The sequence below is a fragment of the Xyrauchen texanus genome, chromosome 11, assembly GCF_025860055.1.
Source record: "Xyrauchen texanus isolate HMW12.3.18 chromosome 11, RBS_HiC_50CHRs, whole genome shotgun sequence".
In the NCBI taxonomy this organism is placed as follows: Eukaryota; Metazoa; Chordata; class Actinopteri; order Cypriniformes; family Catostomidae; genus Xyrauchen; species Xyrauchen texanus.
Genome location: NC_068286.1, coordinates 46,466,950 through 46,494,345, shown reverse-complemented (window position 1 = coordinate 46,494,345; position 27,396 = coordinate 46,466,950). Strand labels below are relative to the sequence as shown.

At 39.7% G+C, this 27,396-nt stretch overlaps 1 protein-coding gene across 1 annotated transcript; it reads left to right on the top strand.

The window, feature by feature from the left end:
- Positions 1 to 97: 97 nt before the first annotated feature.
- Positions 98 to 27,396, top strand: gatb (glutamyl-tRNA(Gln) amidotransferase, subunit B). The gene is made up of 13 exons (XM_052137572.1): positions 98 to 268; positions 3,464 to 3,614; positions 3,789 to 3,902; positions 8,751 to 8,949; positions 9,031 to 9,153; positions 12,160 to 12,273; positions 15,176 to 15,260; positions 18,522 to 18,566; positions 19,963 to 20,155; positions 22,913 to 23,046; positions 25,479 to 25,557; positions 25,754 to 25,888; positions 26,993 to 27,396. Exons 1-13 carry the CDS (start codon positions 105 to 107, stop codon positions 27,116 to 27,118), a joined length of 1,662 nt encoding a protein of 553 aa, XP_051993532.1. The 5' UTR covers positions 98 to 104; the 3' UTR covers positions 27,119 to 27,396.

The following is a 27,396-nucleotide window of genomic DNA, read 5'->3' as shown; positions in this document are numbered from 1 at the left end:
GTGGGAGATGAAGTTTTTTCGGTTCCGTCCTTTTAATATGACCTCCGTGTAACCGACGTCCTATAAAACTACATGTTCCAGCTGCCGATTTTCAAAACACAAGCATGGCCGCTTCTTCGTCAGGATACAGCAACATGCTCTTTAAAATGAGGAAATATGCCATTAAATCACACTCTTTATGTCATGTTGATACTTGTAATCTCATTATAAGGAGAATATGGACATCCGGATCTAAAAATCAACTACAGCCCAAAGTACAAACTAAGAGGTAAGCATCACAAATGCCCCAAAATGTTACCTTGGTACCTTGGGAAGACGTTCCCAAGACATTCTCACATCATCATGTCATAAAGCGATTTTGCAGCATGTTCTCTCTCTCTGTTTGAATCGGATTCATTTATGGAGCTTGTGTTGATTAACTGTAAAGTTTAAACTCTATTTGGCGGATTGAGCAAAGACTGCTGACCTTGACTTCAGATGTGCCCAAACAGTTTATACCAGGATGAACTGGTCTTTTTATTTAAAAGTATCTGCTCAAATGTACTAAAACAAATTATATTAACATTTATATCATTTACAATATGTATAATAATATAACATTAACCAGACAATGCATTTATAAAATGTTGAATGCGCAATAACGCATTAATAAATGTACATTAATATAGTTTTATATAAAATAGGTATAAACATTGATTGATTCTATTTTCACACACACACACATACATATATATATTAATTTAAATTAATTAAAATGAGCTCTTATGCATTAATTATTATAAAATAATAACTATTTTAACGTGCATTTATTAATGAGATATTATGTATGTGTATATATATATATATATATATATATATATATATATATATATATATATATATATATATATATATATATAATGAAAATAAAAACAATTGTAAAGTACATTTATTAATGAGTTGTTATGCATTTATATTTATATATATATATATATATATATGTATACAGGGTTGGGAGGGTTACCTTTGAAATATATTCTACTACTGATTACAGAATACATGCTGTAAAATGTAATTTGTAATGTATTCCATTAGATTACTCAAGGTCAGTAATGTAATCTAAATACTTTGGATTACTTCTTCAGCACTGGTAGATTTTTTCACTTGTTTTGACTATAAAAACTCATTGTTAAATACACATGTTAAAAATACATTCTCTGAAAAACCCAAATATATATTTTACAGTGTTGTTTCTAAAACAAGATAAATCAAACTGATCTTGTTTTAAGGATTTTTAGATATTTTTACAAGAAAACAATACAAAAATTATTATCAAGAGTTAGATTTTCGTCCTAATGTCAAAGATCTACCAGAAAAAAAATTATTATGATCCAACGTGAATTTTGATCCAACTGGTGACATGTGCATGTAAAATGGCTAGAAATAGCAATTTAGCTTAGCGTAAAACTTACAATTTCCACAAGGTTTATTTCTATTTCTTCTGCTCCAAACTTACTTCAAACGTACTTCTCTGTCTGCTCGTATGAATGTAACGCATCATAATTTATATGTATTAATGTTTTCCATCTGAAAGGACTAAATATTAAATGAAACAAATTACATTAAAATGCAAAGTAATATTTTCAGTAATCAAAATACTTTTTGAATGTAACTATTCTAATTACCAATTAATTAAAATGTAACTGTAGTTGAATACAGTTACTTATATTTTGTTTTTTAAATATGTAATCCAGTTACATGTATTTTATTTCTCCCCAACCCTGTATGTATGTATATACACTCACCTAAAGGATTATTAGGAACACATACTAATACTGTGTTTGACCCCCTTTCGCCTTCAGAACTGCCTTAATTCTACGTGGCATTGATTCAACAAGGTGCTGAAATTATTCTTTAGAAATGTTGGCCCATATTGATAGGATAGCGTCTTGCAGTTGATGGAGATTTGTGGGATGCACATCCAGGGCACGAAGCTCCCGTTCCACCACATCCCAAAGATGCTCTATTGGGTTGAGATCTGGTGACTGTGGGGGCCATTTTAGTACAGTGAACTCATTGTCATGTTCAAGAAACCAATTTGAAATGATTCGAGCTTTGTGACATGGTGCATTATCCTGCTGGAAGTAGCCATCAGAGGATGGGTACATGGTGGCCATAAAGGGATGGACATGGTCAAAAACAATGCTCAGGTAGGCCGTGGCATTTAAGCGATGCCCAATTGGCACTAAGGGGCCTAAAGTGTGCCAAGAAAACATCCCCCACACCATTACACCACCACCACCAGCCTGCACAGTGGTAACAAGGCATGATGGATCCATGTTCTCATTCTGTTTACGCCAAATTCTGACTCGACCATCTGAATGTCTCAACAGAAATCGAGACTCATCAGACCAGGCAACATTTTTCCAGTCTTCAACTGTCCAATTTTGGTGAGCTCTTGCAAATTGTAGCCTCTTTTTCCTATTTGTAGTGGAGATGAGTGGTACCGGTGGGGTCTTCTGCTGTTGTAGCCCATCCGCCTCAAGGTTGTGCGTGTTGTGGCTTCACAAATGCTTTGCTGCATACCTCGGTTGTAGCAGTGGTTATTTCAGGCAAAGTTGCTCTTCTATCAGCTTGAATCAGTCGGCCCATTCTCCTCTGACCTCTAGCATCAACAAGGCATTTTCAGCCCACAGGACTGCCGCATACTGGATGTTTTTCCTTTTCACACCATTCTTTGTAAACCCTAGAAATGGTTGTGCGTGAAAATCCCAGTAACTGAGCAGATTGTGAAATACTCAGACCGGCCCGTCTGGCACCAACAACCATGCCACGCTCAAAATTGCTTAAATCACCTTTCTTTCCCATTCTGACATTCAGTTTGGAGTTCAGGAGATTGTCTTGACCAGGACCACACCCCTAAATGCATTGAAGCAACTGCCATGTGATTGGTTGATTAGATAATTGCATTAATGCTGAAATTGAACAGGTGTTCCTAATAATCCTTTAGGTGTGTGTATATGTATATGTATGTGTATATGTGTATATATATATATATATATATATATATATATATATATATATATATATATATATATATATATGCATAATATCTCATTAAAAAATTATAAAAATAAACTATTGTAATGTACATTTATTAATGAGTTATTATGCATATTATGCTCTTGTGGCTGAATGGGAGCAAATCCATGCAGCTACGTATATTCCAACAAGTGCAAAGCCTTTCCAGAAGAGTAGAAGATGTAATTGGTGCAAAGAGTGGGATTAATTCTTGTGTTTTTTAATTACACATATGAATCTTGGTGTTCAGATCTCCACTAACATTTGACCATGTAGTGTTTACTGTATGTGAACATACTTGACTCACTGATCTTTGTAATGTATATTTTAGTTACTTTAAATGCTACTTTGTTACCTCAGAGTAATACAAGTTCTGATCTTCATCTCTTGTGTTGTTTTCAAGCCTTCCTCTGATGGTTGGTGTCGTTGGTCTGGAAATCCACGCTCAGATTCTCTCCAGATCAAAGCTCTTCTCTGGTTCTCATGTTAGTTTCTTGGCTCCACCAAACTCACTTGTCTCACATTTTGATGCCTCGTTACCAGGAACACTGCCAGTGAGTAAATTAATTCAATTCATATCAGAAATAACAAATACAATCTATACTGTGATCAAAACTCCCAGTTGTAAACAAGTTCTGCTTCTTACCCTCTGAGAACAATCTGTGCATTTCTAAATGCTGTTGGATGAACGTATGCATGTGCTGTATGTCTTCTGTTTCATCACGAAGGTCCTGAACAGAAGATGTGTGGAGGCTGCAGTAATGACAGGCCTCGCTCTCAACTGTACCATCAACAGAATGTCACTATTTGACAGGAAGCACTACTTTTATGCTGACATGCCCGTGAGTTTTCTTTCATTTGGGTGCTTGTTAAATTTGTCAGTGATTAATTTATTTTTATCTTCTAATGCCAAAGCATAGAAGTGCTGATGACACGAATGCAATGTACAAGATCATCTTTCTTGCACCTCCAGCAGCATGTGGTTGTTATTTTTGATTACCTGCTTTATGGATCCATCATTTGTTAAAGAGACACGCGCATATATCCGGCGCATCACTCTGTCTTTCTCTGAGCTGTAATTAAGAAGGTATGACAAGACATGCTGAACAGACTTATCTTATGGAGATAAATAACAGCGTCATCTCTTGAAATCTGATAATAGTCCAGCTCTGGCCCATGCTATGAAAAGGGCTTGTGTGTGGTGTGTGAGTCGATTTTAGCCAAGGGATTCTAGCCAATGAAGGACTGCTGTACAGACTCAAAAGAGCCCAACAGTCAGGTTCAAGAAGATGAAAGTCCCACAGAAAATGATTATTATTATTTTGTAATTAACTGTTATATTGTTGTGCTTCATCTCTGAACTGGTCGGTTTGGCTAAAAGGCTCAGAATTTCTTGAAATGCCTTTGGAGAAAATGAAAGGGAAAATGATTGTGGAACCAAGGCCGCTGAAGAAGTGGATGCATTTATTTTTATCAAATGCTCTCTGGACCAAAATGCATGCCTGGTGGGGAACAACGCCACAACGCCTTCACATATAAATGATCAAATCTATATAGAAACACTTGGGTCCCCCCAAGAGAATACACGGTATGCCAGATTACCAGTCCAGTCCTGGCTAAGGGTCAATTGAGTAGCTGGAACATCTCGTTCTTTGTGCTCGAGTATTCCATCCCTAAATACCTCGTGCATAATCTGCAGGATTTCAGTGGCTCTATGAATCCCCATGTTGGACTCCAAGGTGGGTGGGGTGTAGAGATGATGAAGCATAATATGCTAAACATGGCTACCAAACACACATCCAAAAAACGACTTTTAGACCTGGACATGGACTGCACTTCTGAGAATCAATGTGCTTCTACGTCTAACAATGAAGATCGGCCAAAATGTATAACGATTGAATCTGCATCATCAGATATACCAATCAATAGGGCATTACAGGAATAGCTGGTACTGTTAAGGAGGAGATTAAGCCAGTTTCTGGGTTAATGTTGTAAGAAGGCTTATTCAAGAGAAACTTCTTCATGGCAATTTGCTGGCTGGACTTGATATATAGATGTAACGTATTCAATGGAAAGGAGGAGGCGAGAACCGGCTTTTCAATATAAATAATAGTTTTAATGATAAACTTAAAAGACCACATAAACACACACATGACGGACATGTCCATAAACAAGCTCTCTCTGCCGCACGGTCCCCTGCAGTCAGCCTTTAACCCTCATGGAGGCATAATTAGCCTAATACGGGACAGGGTGCGAAGGATCACGACCCGGCCCCGCCCTGCCACAATAGACTTCTCCACATCCAACACTCAACTACAGCAAAGGAGTGATACGTAACGGAGAGTTGGACGATGTAGATGAAGAAGAAATAACTTCTGAACTTAAAGCTTAAGGAGTGATGTATGGGAAAAGAATAGTAATCAAAAGAGAAGATTGTTAAAACTGGCACTTGCATTATTACCTTCTATATACCTCATCCTCCAGAAAGAATCACAATCTGGTATCTGTGTGCTAGTGGACGTATTTATACCAAATCCACTGAGATGCTTTAACTGTCAAAGGGATGGACATGGATCAGACAGCTGTTAGAATAAGCATGTCTGCTGCAATTGTGGAGAGAAGGATCATGATAAAGAAAGCTGTCAGAAGCCAGAAAGCAATTGTGCAGGAGAACATATGGCTACATCAAAAGAATGCTTGAAATCTAGAAAATAAGACGTGCAAAGAAAATCTATATTAAAGCATGCAAATTGGTCTCTTTGGCACCCTCTTTCATTGTAAATAAAACTTTTGCCTCTATGGTCAAAAAAACGTTTAATTCATTAGATCGCCAGACAGATTTGACCTGGCTGCAAAAGGATAAACGACAAACTGTCAGTAACAGTAAAGGCATACCCATAGGCAACCCATAGCCAAACCAACCAGATCTTACAAACAGATATCCAAATAATTAACAAGAATTTAAAAAAAAGCAGGATGTTTACAATCAAAAGTGTCGCAAGATGAAAATGCAAAGATGAAAGCAATCAAAGATGTCGAAATGGGGGACCTGGGTATCTCAGCGAGTATTGACGCTGACTACCACCCCTGGAGTCACGAGTTCAAATCCAGGGTGTGCTGAGTGACTCCAGCCAGGTCTCCTAAGCAGCCAAATTGGCCCGGTTGCTAGGGAGGGTTGAGTCACATGGGGTAACCTCATCATGGTCGCGATTAGTGGTTCTCGCTCTCAATGGGGTGTGTGGTGAGTTGTGTGTGGATCGTGGAGAGTAGCATGAGACTTGTCCTCCGCCACCCGGATTGAGGCGAGTAACCACGCCACCACGAGGACCTATTAAGTAGTGGGAATTGGACATTCCAAATATGTCGAAACGGGCCCCACCGAGAACGAACCACATTATAGTGACCATGAGGAGGTAACCCCATGTGACTCTACCCTCCCTAGCAACTGGGCCAATTTGGTTGCTAAGGAGACCTGTCTGGAGTCACTCAGCACACCCTGGGATTCGAACTAGCGAACAACTGAGCTGCCCAAGCCCCCAAGGAGCCTCAACATCTTATAAGTAATGCTCAAGGTGGCTTTAGAAAAGAAAAAAGCACTATAGATCAGCCTTGAAAGTAATGTACGTGGTGCTTTTATCAGAAAAGAACATGCTATTGCTGTCTTCTTTGACTTGGAGAAAGCTTACGACATGACTTGGAAGTATGGTATTTTAAAGGATTAATCAGCTTTGTTTTAGAGGACATCTACAGTACCCATTTTTATTGCCAACATTTGATCCAATAGAATGGTAAATGGTCTGCACTTTTATAGCGCCTTTTTAACCTTAGTGGTATTCAAAGCGCTTTACACTGCGTCTCATTCACCCATTCACACACACACACACATTCACACACCAATGACGGCAGAGCTGCCATGCAAGGTGCTAGTCTGCCATTTAGAGCAACTTGGGGTTCAGTGTCTTGCCCAAGGACACTTCGGCATGTGGAGTCATGTGGGCCGGGTATCGAACCACCAATTTGAGATTAGTGGCCGACTGCTCTACCACCTGAGCCACAGCCACCCTGTGACATTTTAAAGTCTGGGTAGGTAATACCCTATCAGACCCACACAGACAAGAGTTAGGAATTCCTCAAGGAAGCATCTTATCGGTGACCCATTTTATTATCAAAATAAACAGCATTGCAAAAGTCAATCGGATCAAACATTCATTGCAGCCTTTATGTAGATGACATTTTTATGTGATGACCATGGACACCGTTCAACATCAATTAGATTAAATCCTATCTAGAAAACATAAAAGTTTACTACTGGCAAGGAAGGATTACCGACCAGGCCAATGGGGCCAGTGCCCAGGGTGCCCTTGACTTCCCGCTGGGCTTTATGGCTACGCGATCTAGTTTGGTGATCCCCCTCTAGAGAACAGACGTCTCAAATTAGCCCTGCAATACTCAAGACAAGGAAAGACCAACAAAGAAATCCGGCATATCATGCAATCCTGGCCATTGTGGAGTCCTTGGCAATGAACAAGCAGCACTTTCTACAGATCTTAAAAAATGCTCCATACCACCCTCAGATCTGAAACCTACCATAATCTCGTACATCATCAACAAATGGCAAACAGAATGGGATCAATGCATTACAAAAAAAATGCATAAAATCAACCCTGTAGTGTGTTTTATTTCTTTTAGGAATGTATTTTACTTGGCAAACACTTTTGAAGAGATTTCAAAGACCTTATATAGGTTTTTAGTTACTCTACCTTTTAGCATATTTGTACTTGTTTTTCGTCATGTAAGCTGGCATGGCATTAACTAACTAGCTAACTTAAGTCCTGTCTGAGCTTGCAGCAAGAGCGAGTGAACGCCGTGGCGAGACTCCCTTGCACAGGCTGTTTATTATGTTTTTCCCATAAGCTCAAGATACACATGTGGATGATGTCGCTGCAAATGAGTCATCATGTTTGACGTGCTTCCTGAGACATACCGACTTCGGAGAAATGGAGCCGACACACAGTCTTCGCCCCGTTCGGTACACATTGCCCAGTATCACTGTAGTTTACTGCGAAACAAATCATGCTCCCAAACAACAGATTTTAGAGACGGCGTTGGGTCTTCAATCTCTAGCTTATTGAAGTCCGACATATTTATATTTTGTTTAGTTACATCACAGTTGGAAAAATAGCGAGCTAGCTAGTATAAACGTCACATGCATTTATCTAGTGTAGCGCAGTTTCTAGTGTAGCGTATGGCACTGTGTTGTCAAGTTTTGGTTCTGTGCGGTCCCGTGTTGCTCCGCAGTCTTTTTTCATTTTAGTTCTATGCGGTTTGTGTTGTTCCTTGTATGTTGTATTAATATTGGTTTCACGCATGCTAAGCTACTGTATGTAATCATGCGTGTGACTGTGTGTAACGTACCGACGGCCCTGTATCCGTTCAATTCGGCGCGGATACATGTACCGTTGCATCCCTACTATACATGTTTGGTTTTTTTGGCAGTGTTGGTAAGGTACAACACACAGATGGTAGTAGTTAATTGCATTTTCTTTTACTCTTTTTCATGCCAGTAACATGATACATTTCTAGTGGCTTTTGGTCATGGGGTTGCCATAGCAACAGATACAATTGCTCTGCTTTGAAAATGTGTGTATGTGTGTGTTTATATGTGTATGTGCGCATTTGTTTGTTTTCAGGCAGGCTATCAGATCACTCAGCAGAGGCTGCCCATAGCAGTGAATGGCACTCTGGTCTATAGTCACTTTGAAGGTCGCAAAAGGAACCAAGTGTTAACCAAGAGTGTGAGAATTAAACAGATCCAGCTAGAGCAAGACAGCGGAAAGAGTCTCCATGACGACGAAAGGAGCCAGACTCTCATAGATCTCAACAGAGCAGGTGCCATAGATTCATCAATCTTATCCAGAAACCAGATGACTGTACAGCTGTGGGCAGTTTCTGAGATGTTCCTCTCTGTAGGTGTAGGTCTGATGGAGCTGGTGATGGAGCCAGATATGTGTTGTGGAGAAGAGGCAGCGGCTGCCGTCAGAGAGCTTCAGCTCATCCTGCAGGCTCTGGGCACCTGCCAGTCCAACATGGCTGGTGACTAAATCAAATCCCTACAGCCTACATTTATCACAACCTTTAAAGATGTAGTGTGACATTTCTTTGCACCACTCAGAAATACAAAAACAATGATTGTGTTCAAACAGATTTCCCAAACATTCCCGCCGCATGCCATTGCTCAAAAAACAGATAGCCCAATCCCAAACTCATACCATTGGTTGAGCCAATGTTGCCATGTCAGGCTGGTCAGGTTTATGAAGGTACGGAGCAATTTTCAATAGCTCCACTAAGCCAGTGTTTGGGAGTTTTAACACTGAAAATAATAATAGACTTCATCTTTTGTATGCTGTATATACAGTATATGTATACTCATACAGTATATGTATACTCATACAGTATACACACACACACACACACACACAGATATATATATATGTGGCATGAATAGTATTTAAATTAAGTTGCCAAAACTCAGCACTATAGCCTGGCGCAATTAAGGTTGTTCTGTTCCTTTAGTAAATTGGGTGTATGTGTAAATAAACAACACCATCAGCGGGCGCAATTCATTATCAGTTAATATAAACAAACACAATGTATGGTAATTCATAGTACATTTATTTACACGTTTATTTTGTCGTCATAACCTAAATCTGTGCCACTCAAGTTTTGTCTGTGTTTGATGACGTTGCAGGACATTTCAATTCAATTGAAAGAATTTCATCAAGTGCGTTGAGCTTCAAAAAATGTCCTCTGCTTAGTGTGTAGGTAGCAGTGAACACTGCGTAGGAACCCGGCAAATCTAGCCCGATCTCATGATATTTACGTGAACGTGGCAACATTTTTGCAATTCAAAATGTACGTGCTTTATAACACGTTTGGCTGCAGGTTTCCAGTGAAATGTCCAGCTGGGGGCGCCAAAAGCAAGTAAAACGCTGTCGCCATTAGACGAGGGTTTATGGTGAATTTTAGATGGGTGTTTTTAAAACATACCTCCATAACGTAAAACCTTTGCTGAACCTAACCAATAGTGTTTTAAAATGCAGAAGCAAAATGAAAAATCGAATTTTTCTGAATCAACCACATCATTTTGTGCCGCTTCTATCACCCTGTAATGTCACGTGTCGGTTTGAGTTCATGGCTAGTCCTTCGACTTCCTCAGGAGAGCTACCATGCAAGATAATCATATTAGAGTAAGTGTATATATGTAGGTGGGTCTGTAATACACGCATATATCATGTCAATATCATAAAATGGCAGGTGTGAGTAATAAAGAGAAAAAAATAAGTATTTATAAACACATAATCAACCATTAAAGTCACGATTTGAGTGAAAGTGTATAAAATCAGTGTCCCCACGCATCCTGGAAAACCTGGAATTTTGCAATGCAGTTTTCCAGTCATGGTAAAGAATGATTTGTCCTTCAAAATAGTAATATAAGCATTTGACTGGGTTGCTAGCAAGGTTTCCGTTACATGCAAATTTGTATTTTTTTTTTCACTGCTGGCGGCTGCGCATTGTGAAACAACATCAGCGGTTAAGGGCGCTTACACCCTCATGATTGATTACAGCAGCCAATCGTGTGCTTGGCAATCGTGGTGCACCCGAGGTAGATCTCTTGATTGGTTACAGCTACGACCAATCACGTGCCTTGCTTCAGTGGTGCGTGCAAAGTAAGAAGCAGCATTCGTGAAACAAACTGAATGACCTGATACGTGTACCGACGAACCGAATGAGAGGGCCGTGTTGTTCGTTTACTTCAGCGTCTCATAATTTCCCTCTTCGTCCTTCTGACGTAACATCCCCTTTGAATTTAATGCATTCACAGTGTAAACATTAGTCGGTGTGTAGCGACCCTAATGTGGAGGACAAAGCGCCACTTGGAGCTGGTGTTCATGCTTAAACACTATAAAGTCTCTTGGCAGATTTCGGTCATGAACATTTCAAATGATTCAATGACTCGCTCATAGCTCATTAGACTTTCATTTGTTGCCGCCTAGTGGCATCTCCAGAAGGGGTCACTATTACACTATGTAACACAATTTGTGTTCCTGTGTAGTAAGTGTTATTTCCTAATTGCTTATGCCTCAAAAGTATAGAAAATGGCTATAGTTACCCACAAACTTTGCTTTTGTGAGCAGGACAGTGATATTTTGAATTGTACCTATTTCCAATGAGAAAACGGGCGAATTTGTGTCTTTTCATTCACGTAATGTCAGACAAAACAATGCCATTGAGCATATGTGGAGGTTAGAAACATCTCAAAAACACACAGAAATGATTTAAATGGACACGTGTTTTTGCTTAAATATTACACTTGTTGGGCTCATAAAATGTCCTGGAAAATATTGGCTTGAAAATAATGGGAACCCTGAAAACACACAGTTGTTGTAGCACCTCTAGTGTTCATTTCACCTGGAAACTGCAGAGAATTGCACCTGGAGACACGTATAACAAGTTTTGCACAAAGGTATATAGAAATTAATGTTTTCAGCTATGTGACCAGGTTGTGCAAATCGGAACGCAGCTATTGTTTTTCTTCTTTACTCCTGTTAATGATCCGTTGAACACTGGGAATGATGCAGGAAACCGGTCCAGTGTTATCATGTCCATAGCTATTTGTTGCTTGAATGTGACAATGAGTGAGTCATAGTTTGAATTACACACCTCAAGTACTGCATACAGCATTTCAAGAACAAAAGTCAACGTCTTTGTTGGAGACAGAAATTCAAATGAGCAACTAACTGGTCTGTTCTTTATCTGGTTTGAAAACGCAATCAAACAATTCTCTGATGAAAAATTCAAGAGCTCTTGTTTAATCAAAAACCTCTGAAGCAAAATACAGCAAATTGTTTATCTAGTGCAGACTTTTCAGCAGTGCACATCAGCATACAGTATTTCATGCAAATAAATCATTCATATTCAAATGTATGCACTGTTTGTTAAGCAGGGTAGTGAGAGCTGTGGATGGTTGAATTGTAATGACTGTTTGGAGTGATGCTCATCTCAGTTTTCTCTCTATCTCTCGCTTACACACTCTCACAGAGGGTCAGCTTAGAGTTGATGCCAATGTGTCCGTTCATCGGCCTAGAGAGCCTCTGGGAGTGAGGACGGAGGTGAAAAACATCAACAGTGTGAGGCATTTAGCCAAGGCCATAGGTGAGTATATGTCCCCCACTGACCCTACTCCACTTACATTGTTTGACTTAATCATTCTATACTTTATAAAAAAAATAAATAAAAAAAAAGGGGGATTTGTCTATAACTACATTGAGTGTTTTCTTTATTAATGATCATAACTTGTAAAATGGTCATCAGGAGTGGGCGATTGATAAGGAGTTAAATTCAATAAAATGTACATTATGCTGGTGTAACCTTATAGAGTCTTAGAATTATTATTTCATTAAGTGGCCACCAACAAAATAAGCTCTGATCCTAAACAACGCAGGACACAATTGGATCAATCACAAGTCTTTATAGTCGAAATACGTTAAAATTAGGGCTGTCGATTTAACGTGTTAATTCAGTGTGATAAAAATACGTAAAAAAATTAACACAATTAATCACAATGCCCCCAGACTGTAATAAGGAAGATTCCTGAGAAATGCAAGCTTGTAGTACCACCTGTTTACTCCAGGGGGCAGTAAGTGAAACTTCAGCTGTATGAGCAACACACAGTTTATACAGTGAACAAAACACAGTGTGACAGAACAACACAAACATGTGTTACATTCTTGCGTTCAAAACACTTGAAGGAGCGCAAATCTGAAAGAAGAGATCTCAAGTTGTGTTCTAAGTATTAAACTATATTTAATTTAACACAGTGACCTAAAAATGTATGTTTATGATGCAACACACCTGAGACGCTACACAAGCATGTCTGATGCAGGTGTACATTGACGGTCCTTAAACAATCCCGCATAATAAATCTCAACTGATTGACAAATTCACTTGTGAAATGGATTACTGTGAACTGTTTGTATATATATATATATATATATATATATATATATATATATATATATATATATATATATGTATATGTAATTTTTAAATATTTAAAGATAATTATATATTGATATAAATATGTATAATCATTATATATTGAATTATTGTTATATGAGAGGCTTTCTCAGCAAATATTTGTATATGCGATTAATCGTGATTAATTAATCGGGACACCATGTGATTAATTCGATTAAAAATTTTAAGCGATAGACACCCGTAATAATTTTTTGATATTTAAAGATGAATATGTATAATCATTATATATTGAATTATTGTTATATGAGGGGCTTTCTCAGCAACTATTTGTATATGCGATTAATCGCGATTAATTAATCGGGACACCATGTAATTAATTAGATTTTAAAAAAATATTGATTGACAGCCCTAATAATTTTTAAATATTTAAAGATAAATATGTATAATTATTTCATCATTATATATTGAATTATTGTTATATGAGGGGCTTTCTCAGCAAATATTTTTATATGCGATTAAATGTGATTAACTGCGATTAATTAATCGGGACACCATTTGATTAATTCGATTAAAAATTTTCAATTGACAGCCCTAGTTAACATATACAACCACTGAATAGTGATAACTCTTTGTTCAAGCATAGGTCAAAATGTTAAAGTATTAAATGCTTTCTTCTAGAGGTAGACGATATATCGGTTTTACCGATTAATCGGTGCCGATAGTTGCTTTTTAGAACTATTGTTATTGGCAGAAATCAATGCTGATTTTTTTCAAAATATCGTCATTTCAATATAAGAGTCCCTGGTGTGTTTCAGGCGTTATGCTCCAAATCTTGGCAATTTTATTTATTTTGGACACTTTGTCTGTGTTTGTATTAGCAAGGAAAGAATACAATCGTATAAAAATTTTTTGACATTCTATAAATACATTTTTAAAACAATCAGCCTTTTGAAAAATTAGTCTTGCGTCATCCAAGAATAATGTACATTCTGAAATTACCGACAGTACAGGCTGTCACATGTTTGTTTACACTTGGCAACAGATTCGGCTCTGTTTGTTTAAGCTTATAACTTTTAGTACACTGTAGTTTTAAATGATAAAACCATACTTCTGCCTAACATTACATTCATGTTTTCCATCAACAGTGCACTGTAACTTTAAATGAGCATGAGTAGCGCTTCAAAAATAGACTTTGCGCCGAAACCCCCGTTGCACTGCAGCTCGCGTGATGCTCAAGCTACACTCGGACGCGCTGCTGAAGCTTCCAATGTGAATGCTCTATCCTGTTATAATGGATGCCGAAAAAATACGCACCTTGCTCATGCTTGTGATGTGGAAAGGGCCTTATTTAACAAGCCCCTAAATATGCTGAAATTGTGCATGAATAGCATTTAAATTAAGTTGTTTTTATTTTCAGCACAAACATGCCTCCTTTCTGTTTAAATTAGGCTTATTATAGATTGTGCCTTCATTCCCAAAACTCAGCACTATAGCCTGGTGCAATTAATGTTGTTCTGTTCCTTTAGTAAATTGGGTGTGAAAACAATGAAGACAGCATGTTAATAAACAACACTATCAGCGGGCACAATTAATTATCAGTTAATTCCCCCTAAGAATATTATTCAGTGGGTTTCAGAAATGTTTTCATTGTTATGCTTTCATATTCACACACACACAACAACAACAACAACAACCGCCATTCACCACTAAGTGGCGGTGACGTCACCACGACGCTTGTGCCAGGCTATGTGCACGTTGAGGCCACGTGAAGTGTTGAACGCCTGCTGGTTTTACATGCATTGTCAATGCAAATCTGTTGCTTTCACTATATTTTGACATTCCAAATACTTGTGGCTGTATAAACATTATAATATAGAGTGTATGGCATGCAACAAAATCAGTTATGTGTGTCATTATAATTCAGTACAGCCTCAGAACTGTGTTTGAACAAGTGTTCAAGAAGGTGAACTCTTATAAGTAGCCATGAGAAGCAATTTCAGATGTACTTTTGGGACTTTAGCTTGCAGAAGGTTTTGGTTATAGTCTGACTGGGTTTCTCTTTGGTTGTGTTCTGCAGACTATGAGATCCAGAGACAGATGGAGGTTCTACAGAGCGGTGGGACAGTTCTTAACGAGACCCGGGCATTTGACAGCAAATCTGGGTAAGGAGGCCCAGAACAGCTGGATATCTATGAGCACTGCATCCCCCTGTGATATTAGCTTGAAGAGAGCTCTGTGATTAACCCAGGGTAGGGCTGGGTGGCATGGCCACTGGTATGACACACATTAGCGGCTGTGTAGACCTTGATACATCGGCACATAAACACATGGAAGCGAATTGATAGATGCAGTCTGCAACAAGCCTGGAGTCTTCTCCAGACAATTTGAACAAGGTTTTATTTGCCATAAACATCAGATATTGTTGTAGCTTCTAATAAATGCGGCAGGATGGTTAGGTCATAACCATAAATGAGCCTAGCTCCAAAAACATCCATTTTATATTTGTCTACACGTTGACTTCCAAAATGGCAGTGATGTCATATGCAAAGCAGCCAAATGCGGTATCTGCGTATGGACATCTATGGCCCAGTGGTAAGACGTGTATACAGTGCGATCATAGAAACGTGTCAATAGTTGAAGATCATTAATGAGCAAATGCACCAACAATCCGTCTTCCAAACCATGTTTTTGCCGTACCCCGATTCACTACGGTAAGTCTATAATAATGATTAATATTTAAGAGCTGTCGGGACTGATTTGGTGGTAAATTATAAAGGTTATTTCCTTTTAAAGCCGCTTGTAAAGTCAAAGTTTACACTACGTTTTAGCGCAGAGGTTGATTGACAGGTGAGGAGGGGGTAGTGCTTCGCTGCTCTCCGGGATCTGGAGATACAGGACGGATTACATTTTCTGAACTTTTAAATTTGTGTGTCACTAATTATGATAAGATTCTTATTGTTGGTGATTTTAATATTTATGTTGATGACTGCACTTACCACTTTAACATTTAATCTCTATTGATTTTATTCAACAGTGAAGCAACACAATCTAGGGCATACGTTTAGATCTTTTAATTTCACATGGGATTCCTATTGTTGTAAATGATACAATTGACTCTGTCTTGAATTTGTCATAATAGCTGATAGTGTAATGGCCCCCACAGAGAGGATAATTAAGAAACGTCACATTAATACATCGACTTCAGCCATATTTGTGAATATGGTTCAACGTCAGTCAATATACAATGAAGGTTAATGATTCAATGTTATGATTTATTCAACTCTAGATGCTGTAGCTCCAGTAAATGTTTAACTAAAGAAATGCCTTGGAGAAATGAGCACACTTGTCTTTAAGTGACAAGGCGACGTTCCTTAGCCAACCGCAGGCTTCTGGTGGGAACGTAGCTCTGCATAAATGTTTTTAGGTATGCTGGAGCAGACCCAGTGACTGTTTTGTATGCAGCATCAGAGCCTTGAATTTAGCACGTGCATCAACTGGCAGCCAGTGGAGAGAGACGAGGAGTGGTGTAACATGTGCTCTCTTAGGTTCATTAAAGACCAGACATGCTGCTGCATTCTGGATCATTTGGAGAGGTCTAATAGCACATGCAGGAAGGCCTGCAATGAGAGCGTTACAGTAGTCCAGTCTAGATATGACAAGTGACTGAACGAGCAGTTGTGTGGCATGTTCAGAGAGGAAGGGTCTTATCTTCCTGATATTATAGAGTGTAAATCGAAATGATCTTGCAGTTTTTGAGATGTGGTCTGTGAAATTTAGCTCATCATCAATGGTTACCCCTAGATTTCTGACCGTTTTGGAAGGCGAAACTGTAGTTGGACCCAGCTGCACGGTGATGTTGTGAAATCACCACACATTGGATACATTACTCCAGCACTCTGTATTAAAGTGTGATGAATTTGCATCATTTTTTGATCAGAAAATAGCTCATAACAGATCCAATATTATGCACTATAGTAGCTCCCGGAGACATTATAGGACATTATATAAAGAACAGCTTTTGCAAATAATTGAGTTAACATGCTCTACGTGCTCTCTTGACACTATTCCCACAACATTTTATAAAGAAGTCGCAGATTGCCTGGTTTAATGATGTTCTTGACATTGTAAATGGCCCCTTTGAAACTGGTAATTTCCCAAATGCCCTTAAATGTGCGGTTGTGCAACCACTACTTAAGAAGCAACCGAGATCCTACTGTTCTCAATCATTTTAGACCAATTTCAAATATACCGCTTTTAAGTAAGATTTTAGAAAAACTTGTTTTTAAACAGATCAATAAATGTTTAGGTGAACACAATTTGCGTGAGAAGTATCATTTGGGTTTTAGAAATGGTTGAAACGGCATTGTTAAAAGTGGTGAATGATCTTATACTGAATACTGATAAGAGGAACGCATCAGTCCAAGTCCTTTTGCATCTTAATTCGGCTTTCGACACTGTAAATCACTGAACTCTGACCTCATAGGCCTCTCTTAAATTAGATCAGATCATACATTACTGGAAGCCATTTTTTTGTGTGCTAAATTAGGTGACTACCTCTACAAAACATGACATACTATATGGTGTTCCACAAGTGTCAGTCCTTGGACCACTTTAATTTTCATTGTATATGCTACTATTGGGAAACAGAATTCATGAACACTTGGTGAACTACCATTTCTAAGTTGATGACACTCAATTATATATCTCTGATTTATAAAGGACACACAAGCAGTAAAGAGACTGTCTTAATGTTAGTCCAACATCCTATTACGGATGAACTCAAACTTAAAAACAGAGATGCTTATCGTTGGTTCAAAACATGAGAGGGAAAGTATTTAAACTGCACCTACGATTTTTTTACTTTCTCTGAATTGTTTAATTCTGTGTTTTTATGCTTCCAAATTTGACGCACTTTGAGCTGCATTTTAAGTATGAAAGGTGCTATACAAATAAAATGCATTATTATTGTAATTATTATTATTATTAGAGTTTACACCTCAAATGCGATGTGGTCACATGATCACGAAACATTTTAGACCCTGTTTAGACCTGTATTTATTGCTGATCATGTGATCGGATCACCAAAAACACATCTTTAATACCAGTTGGTCTACCTCGGACAGATTGACGCTATTTCAAAATCGGTTGTTGTTGGCCGTAAAGAGGCTTATGCTCAATGATTTTAAAATAAATTATATTGACTTTTAAAGACGATTTTTGTAATGCCTAATTAATGATTTACTCCTCTATTACAATAATGCAGTATCGTCCTATTATCTTCATTTGTTGGCATTTTTCCACCAACATTGATATATGTGATTATTATTTAATCGACGTATTATGCAATTAAGCCCTTATTACAACACGCTTTGCTTACAACTCTTTATTTTGTTAATAATGTATTACTCTCTCTCTCTCTCCAGTAACACTATTCCGATGAGGGACAAGGAAGGCCTACAGGACTACAGGTGAGTATAATGCTCTACTGAACCCTGCAGTTGAGTGAAATCGGCTCTTTCCTGTAGGGAGCTGCCGAGAGAAAAGATGCAGAAGATGGAAAGCACAAGGATAAACAGACGATAGGAACGCCGAGGAAAATACTGGACAGTTTCTGGACAGGCAGATGGATGAAAGTGAATATGGGGCTATAGAGTGAGAGAGAGGGAGAGAGAGAGAGAGAGATGGGGAAAGAAAGCAGAAGTGGAGGACAGGAAGACAGGACTGCATGAGTGCTGCTGTAGATGGACAGAAGATGAAGCCGCAGCATTTTAATAATGTGGCTGCCTGGTGATCCACATAAAGCAGGAGGGAGGACGGGAGGTTTTCTGACTGAGCAAGGCTAGAGATGAGCGGGGTGATAAATGCATGTGTGTGTGTGTGTGTGGGTGGTTCAGGTTGAAATATACGGGGAGGGTGTGAGCTGTGTTCGAAATCGGCCCCGATTCCTTATGTAGTACAGTACACTAGTATGTAGTGTTGGCCATTATATGGTGTTCTCCAAATACTTTCATTACCTATAGTTCACTCTTGTATATCTATAATCCACTCTGCTTTATAATGGGAAACCAGTGCACGTCGTTTATGTACAGTACATACGTCATGCTCTTTTGCCAACAACGATCTTTATTGCATGCTGGTACTAGTCTTCCATTAATTTAAAGGGACAGTTCACCCAAAAATGAAAATTCTCTCATCATTTACTCACCCTCGTGCATTGTATGGACCTACAGAGCTGAAATATTCTTCTGAAAATCTTCATTTGTGTACTAGTGAAGAAAGTATGTCACACTTCTGGGATGGCATGAGGGTGAGGAAATGATGAGAGAATGTTCATTTTATGGTGAACTGTCCCTTTAATGTAATAAAACAATTTCGCCATTAGCTACAGTATAGGCAAACGTGTTTAAGTCTATTCCATTAATGTTATTGATAACCTTTACTGCTCTTTGAATAGACAGATTTATTTTATCATCAAGTCATCCATGACAACGCAAAGCTAACGGACTATGTACAGTATGCATATTTACCAATTAGAAGTTTTCCATGGTAATGTACTTGTAAGATATGGTGCATGTAAGTGACTCTCATGCGCAGTATTTACATCCGTGTCTGAATTCACAAACTCATGTTTGCTCACTATTTTCCCATATAGTGCACTGTACTGTATGTGGCACTCACTCCACTGGGAAAAGAGGAGGAGTGAATGAGTGAGCGATTTCGGACCGAGCGAAAGAGACACCAAGGGCTTGAGATTAGACCATGAGTTAACTATGACTCTGTCTGAACATAGCAAATGCTGGCTTATGTCTGCACCTGATATACAAGCCACATACAAGCTCTTATTCTCTCTCTCTCTCTTCTCAGGTTCATGCCAGAGCCCAACTTGTCCCCTCTGTTTGTTTATGAGAGTGATGCCTCAGTGCCTGGAGGCGTTGACCCCACCCAGGCTGTGTTGATTGACAGGCTGCAGGCTCAATTGCCAGAGCTACCGTCTGTGAGGAGGGCAAGGCTTGTGGAGAAATACGGAATCTTGCGAGAGCATAGCTTCTCTCTGGTGGTGAGAGGGCCCATGTGCAAGCTCTGCATACTTTATCAACCTGTTTTATGACACTTTCAGCCTTTTTAAGATGATTAATTCTGGTGCATTTCCAACTTTGTCCAGTAGGGACTGTAGGAAGTGTGAAGGCTTTTGTCGTCCTCTCAGAACGCAGGTGTAAACGTGATCTCAGTGTAGCATTCAATTGCATAACAGACAGATATTCAGCAAATAAATAGGTTATATAATATACTTTTTTTTTTACACTGAACTATCATAGGCTACACAAAAAACCTGAGAACTATGGATCAGATTAGATTTGAAGTAAAACAGTAATTGTCTTTTATTGTTGAAGGAGGTGACGTTTTGGTTCGTCTATTAGCGCTGAAGCCATTTATATGTTAGTGCACTCCTAAAGGGGTCATGACATGAGGAATACAATTTCACTTGATCTTTTAACATATAAGGGGTCATTGTACTATAAAAGCACACTGTAAGTTTCAGAACTCAAAACATCCTCGTCACTATATAAAGAGCATTTGTTGAATGCAAGCTTCCAAAATGATTCGTTCTCCACTTCCTCCACATTGTGATGTCACACTGGACATTTGCATATGACCGCTTCCACAACAACACAGCCTACTTTGCCTTATAACTTCCGTAGCCCCACCCAGTAGCAGCGAGCAGTGAGATGACAAGGAGAGAGCCAATCAGAACAGTGGGCGTTTACTGTCAAGTCTTAAAGGAGAAGCAGCACCAAAACTGAGCGCTTCTGACAGAGGCTCAGAATGAGGGTGGAAAAAGTTTTACTTAGGGCTGGGACGGTTACCGCATTACCGCAATACCGCGGTCACGTGACTCCAACCGCGGGTCTGAGCTTGTCACCGTCGTCACCGCAAAAAAACAAAAACAAAAAAAAATTGGCCTGCACATGTGTGCACGTTGTGTCTAATGACATGGATTCGTTGTGTCTAATGACATGGATTCATTGATTCTAATGATATGGATTATGTCTAATGATATTAGCCTACATGGATTCAAGGTTTTCTAAACAAAACTTATCAAAATATGGAGCAAATCCGACCTTTCGCGAGTTGGGGAGCGCAATGTTCCATGACACATAATAACATTCCATTTGTATTAGAGATGCGCGGATGGGCTATTATTATTTAATCCATAACCGCATCACAAAACTCATCTGTCCGCACCAACGTTTTTTGATAAATTTTCAAAACCGCATCCATGGCGCTGACTGTTTTAAGGTCTGAGCGATGCAAGGCTGCTGCCGCGAGGCTAGAAAGCTCTTGGCTGTTCTAGAAAGGAGACTGATCCAATGCAGCAAAGATATTTTGAAGGCTAAAGTCCCTAGCAGGCTATAGCCTATTGGCTATGTTGTATCCCCAGAATATCAGCAGTGAAGTCCGTTTCGATTGGCACAGGGATAAAAATAAATAAATAAATAAATAGTACGCACATCGGCAAACCTGACTACTAGGCTACTGTAGCCTAAAATTTTATCATTTTGTTTTGAAATTTGTTTAAAATGCATTTTAAGATTTCTATGTATTTCTCATGTCTGTGAGGCAGTAGGCCTAGCCACTGAGTTTCGGTTCATTTATGAGAGAGCTCACGCAGCAAGAGATCGCATCGGCGCGTCCACGTCCTGCTGCTGATTATATGTCTGCTATATTTGCTTCTTATTTATTAATTCCAGGCAATTAGTTAATGAAACAGTGATTAAAATTAAGATACAATTTATACAAAACGAAATTTTAAGTTAAAGAAAGGCTTTCTACAAAACAAAACTTAATAAAGTGGTCAAAATCATGTCTGACCCATCTTCAATGCGAATGTATCTGAGAATAATCTTAAATAAGGAAATCTATACAGTGATTAGTTCATGCCAAATTACTGCTTGATGAAAATTTGACTATTTAAAATTGTGCTCGTTTTTTTTCTTCGGATGTAGGTGACAATATTTAAAGTCTGTCTATCAAAAGGGACTTCTGATGTGTGCGCCAAAGTCTGTCGGGGGTGACTTCTCTGATCCAATGTAATGTATTTAATGCGGTTTACCGCTATACCGCGGTAATATCTTGCTTTTCAACCGCGGTTAGAAAAGATCCATACCGCCCCAGCCCTAGTTTTACTAATATACGAATATACGAAGGAACATATTAAAATAATAAAAAAAGGCATGTCATGACCCCCCTTTAAAAGTTGAAAATAAACCTATAGCAGATGTATACGTTTAAAATGTAGTCTTCTGCAGAAAAAATATTGATGTCTCATCCTGCACTATCCAAATCTAGTCGAGGGGCAGTTGCTTCCAATTTGTCAGTTGATAGGGGGAAGGGGTAGGGGTGCAGATGGTACTTTCTCTGTCATACCAAGCGGGTTGCCACCTCAGCCAAGGGGCAGGAGTTTGAGCCCCCAGAGCCTCCCGCATGTCACATGCCTGCTCAGTTTTTCGATTACAATAGGAAACAAGTAAAGGGGGAAAAAACATTTACTTTTACATCATCAGCTTGTTTAACCCCTTTAGTTTAAGGTTAAGTTGCATTTTAAATTCATCCCCTTTAATGCACGTCCGGTAACAAATATTATAGCTAAAAAAGATAAACTCACATGTCATTAATCGGCTAGACGGTTGGAGAACAAACATCCTAACCCATCCCTAAAATGTGTTTTTTTTTTTTTTCTCTCAATAGTTTTCTTTCTAAATGTTTCATATGAAGTTCATAGACTTATGACTGTATAATAACTGCTGTGTTTCAGAATGAGGATGGGCTCATGGAGTACTTTGAGAGTGTTGTTCAGATGGCCAACACAGAACCGAGGAAGGTGATTGGCTGGGTGATGAATGAGCTGATGGGAAATCTGAACCTGCAGAGTCTGAGAGTGTCACAGAGGTGAGCCAGCACTAAAAATAATATTCAGTAGCTGTGAGGCATCCCAAATATTAGGAACCAAATTTGAATAAACAAACAGGTCCAATATGAAAAGAGAAAGTCAGTTTGTGTGTGTGTGTGTGTGTGTGTGTGTGTGTGTGTGTGTGTGTGTGTGTGTGTGTGTGTGTGTGAGCGTGTATTTATCACTTTGTGGGGACCAAATGTCCCCATAAGGATAGTAAAACCCGAAATTTTTGACCTTGTGGGGACATTTTGTCAGTCCCCATGAGGCAAACAGCTTATAAATCATACTAAATTATGTTTTTTGAAAATCTAAAAATGCAGAAAGTTTTCTGTGAGGGTTAGGTTTAGGGGTAGGGTTAGGTTTAGGGGATAGAATATAAAGTTTGTACAGTATAAAAACCATTATGTCTATGGAAAGTCCCCATAAAACATGGAAACACAACAAGTGTGTGTGTGTGTGTGTGTGTGTGTGTGTGTGTGTGTGTGTGTGCCAGGGGCCCATTTCCAGTCCGTTTATTTCATTCCTTCTCATCAACATTGTTTCCAGTCAGTAACTAATAAATAATGGAGGTTGTGTTCACCCCTTGCCTGGGGATGTATGTTCGGGAGTGTTTTTCTGGGACTTCTCCAGCTCAGTGATCAGAGACTGCCTCAGTGATCACCTCTTGTTTTCTACATTTCACTAATATTGTGAGGCCAAGCAGCTTGAGCACTCAAAAAGAAGCCCTGTTGAAACCATCCGGTAATGAGTTCTCCTGGGTCCCGATGCCCTGATGCCTCTAATTCTTAATTATTCTTTCTTATTCTTAAAGCTACACTATGGAACTTTTCTCTCTAATGACATCTCTGGTTGAAACTTAAAATTGCAAGCAATTTGAGGAAGAACACTTTATGTCAGTCATGTTTAGGCATTGCTCTTCGGCGTGGATGAATCTCATGATTTGACTCAAAGTGCTTTTACAGAGAGAACAGGGGACTCCCCTCAACCACCATCAGATACCAGTGTAATTTAATATGCAAATTAAAGTGTTTTTTCTATTGTTACTGTTTGTAATGTGCTGTACTAAACTTATCAATAATTTAAGAGGTGAAACTCAGTTGATCAGTTGAAGACTTGATCATGTACAGCATCAGTTGATAATGCAAGTAAAACCGTAATACATCTTCGTACATCTCTCTCCCGTCTGCCGCCGTCTCTTCTCCTTAAATACTCCTGCCTCCCCTCGCTGGAACATGAGGTGGAAGTCATTTGCCACTTATCTTCCTGGCCTTGCTCGCTCTGCCCAGACGCCGCTCGGCACCGCCCTGCTCACTACATACCCCCATCGCCGAACTCAGGTCAGGGATTTCTCCGACCTGTGACCCACTCTGCCATTTCTAGGGAGGGAGCATCGACGGGTCACACCTGTCTCTGGATCTGACCTGTGCGTGCTTGGGAGGAGAAACAGGGCGAAAGAGAGGAGAACGGGATTGGGGGGGGCAGGAATAACAAAAGGAAGAGCGAGAGACAGGCTCACCGGCCCCGGACATGCCGTCGACTGGCCGTCAGCTCACTGTCGTGCTTCCGTTTGCGATGCCGGGCGATGGCACTGGACTTCTCAGACAGATGTACTGTTCCAGTGCCACCGGAACGAGCACTCCCTCATCGTCTCAATCCTCAGTCAGCGGTGAGGACTCCTTGACGGCGCGTCCTTCCTCCTTCCCTGGTTTCGGCACCACTGTAACACTTAAGAATGGGAAAGGAGGAAGCTGGGACCGGCTTGACAAATACATATACATTTAATAACACTTTTCAGTGTACAAAGAAACCAAAACACGCACTGCTGTTCAGCCAGCTGCGTCAAATCATAAAGACATTCAGACACGTGGATAAGCTTCATGCATATCTCTCCCCCATCCTTAAATACTCCGCCTCCCCTCGCTGGAACGCGTGGCCGGTGTGGTGCGCAGGTGGAAGTCATTCACCACTTATCTTCTCTGCCACGCTCGGCCTCGCTCTGCCCAGATGCCACTCGGCTCCGCCCTGCTCACCACATACCCCAATTCCCGAACTCAGGTCAGGGATTTCTCCGACCTGTGACCTACCCCAACTGCCCCTCAACAAGATTTGGATAGTGCAAGATGAGACGTCAATATTGTTTTTCGCAGAAGACGGTGACATCTACTGTAATACTGACAGGAACTGAACAGCGGGTTTTCTCCAGCCTGAACATTTGACAGCCGGTTCTTAATTTCTGTGTTTACAGACATGATTTAAGGATGCACGACATAAGCCAGCAATTTCACGCTAACTCCGACCCTGATTGTTTATGTACTTAATTAATAATGGCAATTGGTTATTGCAGCTTTAATTATTCTCTCTGACTATAATTTGTTCTCTATTACTATTCTCTGCCTGTCTTTCTTTAACCGCTCCTTCTCTTTCTCAGTCCCATCTCTCCATCCGCTCTTGCTGAGCTGATCAATCTTGTGGAATCTGGTCACGTCTCATCTTCAGCTGCCAAGCAGGTAAAAGGGAAGAAACCCTCAGTCCTCAATTTTGTAGTGCACATTTACCCAAATACCCAAAACATTGTTATATCTATATATTAAAACAAATACATACAAAAGGCGTAATAAGGTTGTCAGTTGTTTGAGCCATATTGGGATATTCTCCCATTCAGGCCTGTTTTTTTTTGTATGTGCATGTCCATTCTGACCGCAGGTTTTCCAGGAGATGTGGAAGGCTCCAGACAGGACAGCAGCTCAGATAGTGAAGGAGCAGGATTTGGGGCTGATAAACGACAGGGAGGAACTACAGAGGATCTGTCGGAGAGTGGTTGACAGTCATCCTGATGAGGTGAGTCCAGACATTAGTCCTTAAACACGCGCCATCAAATGTAACCATTCTTATACAACAGTTTGTCCGACTAACTTGATTGGGCAAGCAGTGTTACAAAAATTCAGATGTTTCACATAACAGCAGTGGGATGCATTACTCTTTGCATTTCTCCACCTGTCCGTATTCAGCCGATAGCTGTGCGCCAACATTTAACCATTGATACAGTCTTTTTGACTTTCTTTTGGAACTATTTTTGTTGGCAGAGCAACAATAAACAATGGCTGGCCATATTGTTTCTAAGTTGAAAACACATTGATTTTGGTATATTTGTACCTCTCATCTAACAGTGTTTTCCTCCACTGAAACAGAGCCTTTCAAACATGCTCTCTAGTAGTGCCGATTGCTTATAAAATACACAGGGAGCACGGCTTCCTCTAAAATTGCCAAAGAAATGTGGCAATGACAAGTTTAATATATGTAAGGAATTGGGGCCTGGGTGGCTCAGTACCACCCCTGAGGTTGCGAGTTCGAATCCAGGGCGTGCTAAGTGACTCCAGTCAGGTGTCCTTAGCAACCAAAATGGCCCAGTTGCTAGGGAGGGTAGAGTCACATGGGGTAACCTCCTCGTGGTCGCTATAATGTGGTTCTCGCTCTCGGTGTGGCACGTGGTGTGTTGTGCGTGGATGCCGTGGAGAATAGCGTGAAGCCTCCACACACACACGCTATGTCTCCGCTGTATCACGCTCAACAAGCCACGTGATGAGATGCACGGAATAACTGAGATTCGTCCTCCGCCACCCGGATTGAAGCGAGTCACTACGCCACCAGGAGGACTTAAAGCGCATTGGGAATTGGGAGGATCTTGTACAAATATTACCTAAATAAACCAGTTCAAGAACCTTTCTATTGAAACATTTATTTGCACCCATTGTAATATTGACAGAACGCATGCAGTACTCTTTGCAGTATCCATTGTCGTAGCTTTGTCTGGCTTTTTGGGGAGCACATAGTCACTCTTAAAATTTTTACAAGACTGTTAACTGCCCGCTATCTCTTATACTTGATTTAATTTACTAGCTGGCTGCTGAGGTTTTATTTGTTAAATGAATTTTGTTGTTGCAGGTTCAGATTATCAAAGGGGGTAATAAGAAAGTTCTCAACAAATTGATGGGCGAGATTCAGAGAGAAACCAAAGGCAGAACTGACCCGGTCCAAATCAGGACCATTCTAGATGGCATGATCTCTTGATGCCGTCTCGTGAATTACCCAGCATGCATCACTGTTGGTTAATGCTGTGTTCTGGACATGCAGAATCATTGGATTTCTGTGATGTTTGTCTTGTTGTTGGTGTAATCTAACAATCATTATTGTAGTTAATGGCCTCAGTGTAGACCCATTCTGGATAACAACTGTACAGTCAAATTTTCCCAGAATTCTTAGGCTTTCTTCATTCTCAGGGGGAGTCTGAGGCTACACAGCTCTAATGTCCTGTTTATATGTAACATGCTGATAAATAAATCTGTTTT

Excerpts from the sequence above, each read along its gene's own strand:
- gatb (XM_052137572.1), top strand. The coding sequence starts at position 105 with ATGGCCGCTTCTTCGTCAGGATACAGCAACATGCTCTTTAAAATGAGG. Across the intron at positions 9,154-12,159 it reads CTGCCAGTCCAACATGGCTG|AGGGTCAGCTTAGAGTTGAT; the intron begins GTGACTAAATCA and ends ACACTCTCACAG. Across the intron at positions 25,558-25,753 it reads CATCTTCAGCTGCCAAGCAG|GTTTTCCAGGAGATGTGGAA; the intron begins GTAAAAGGGAAG and ends TTCTGACCGCAG.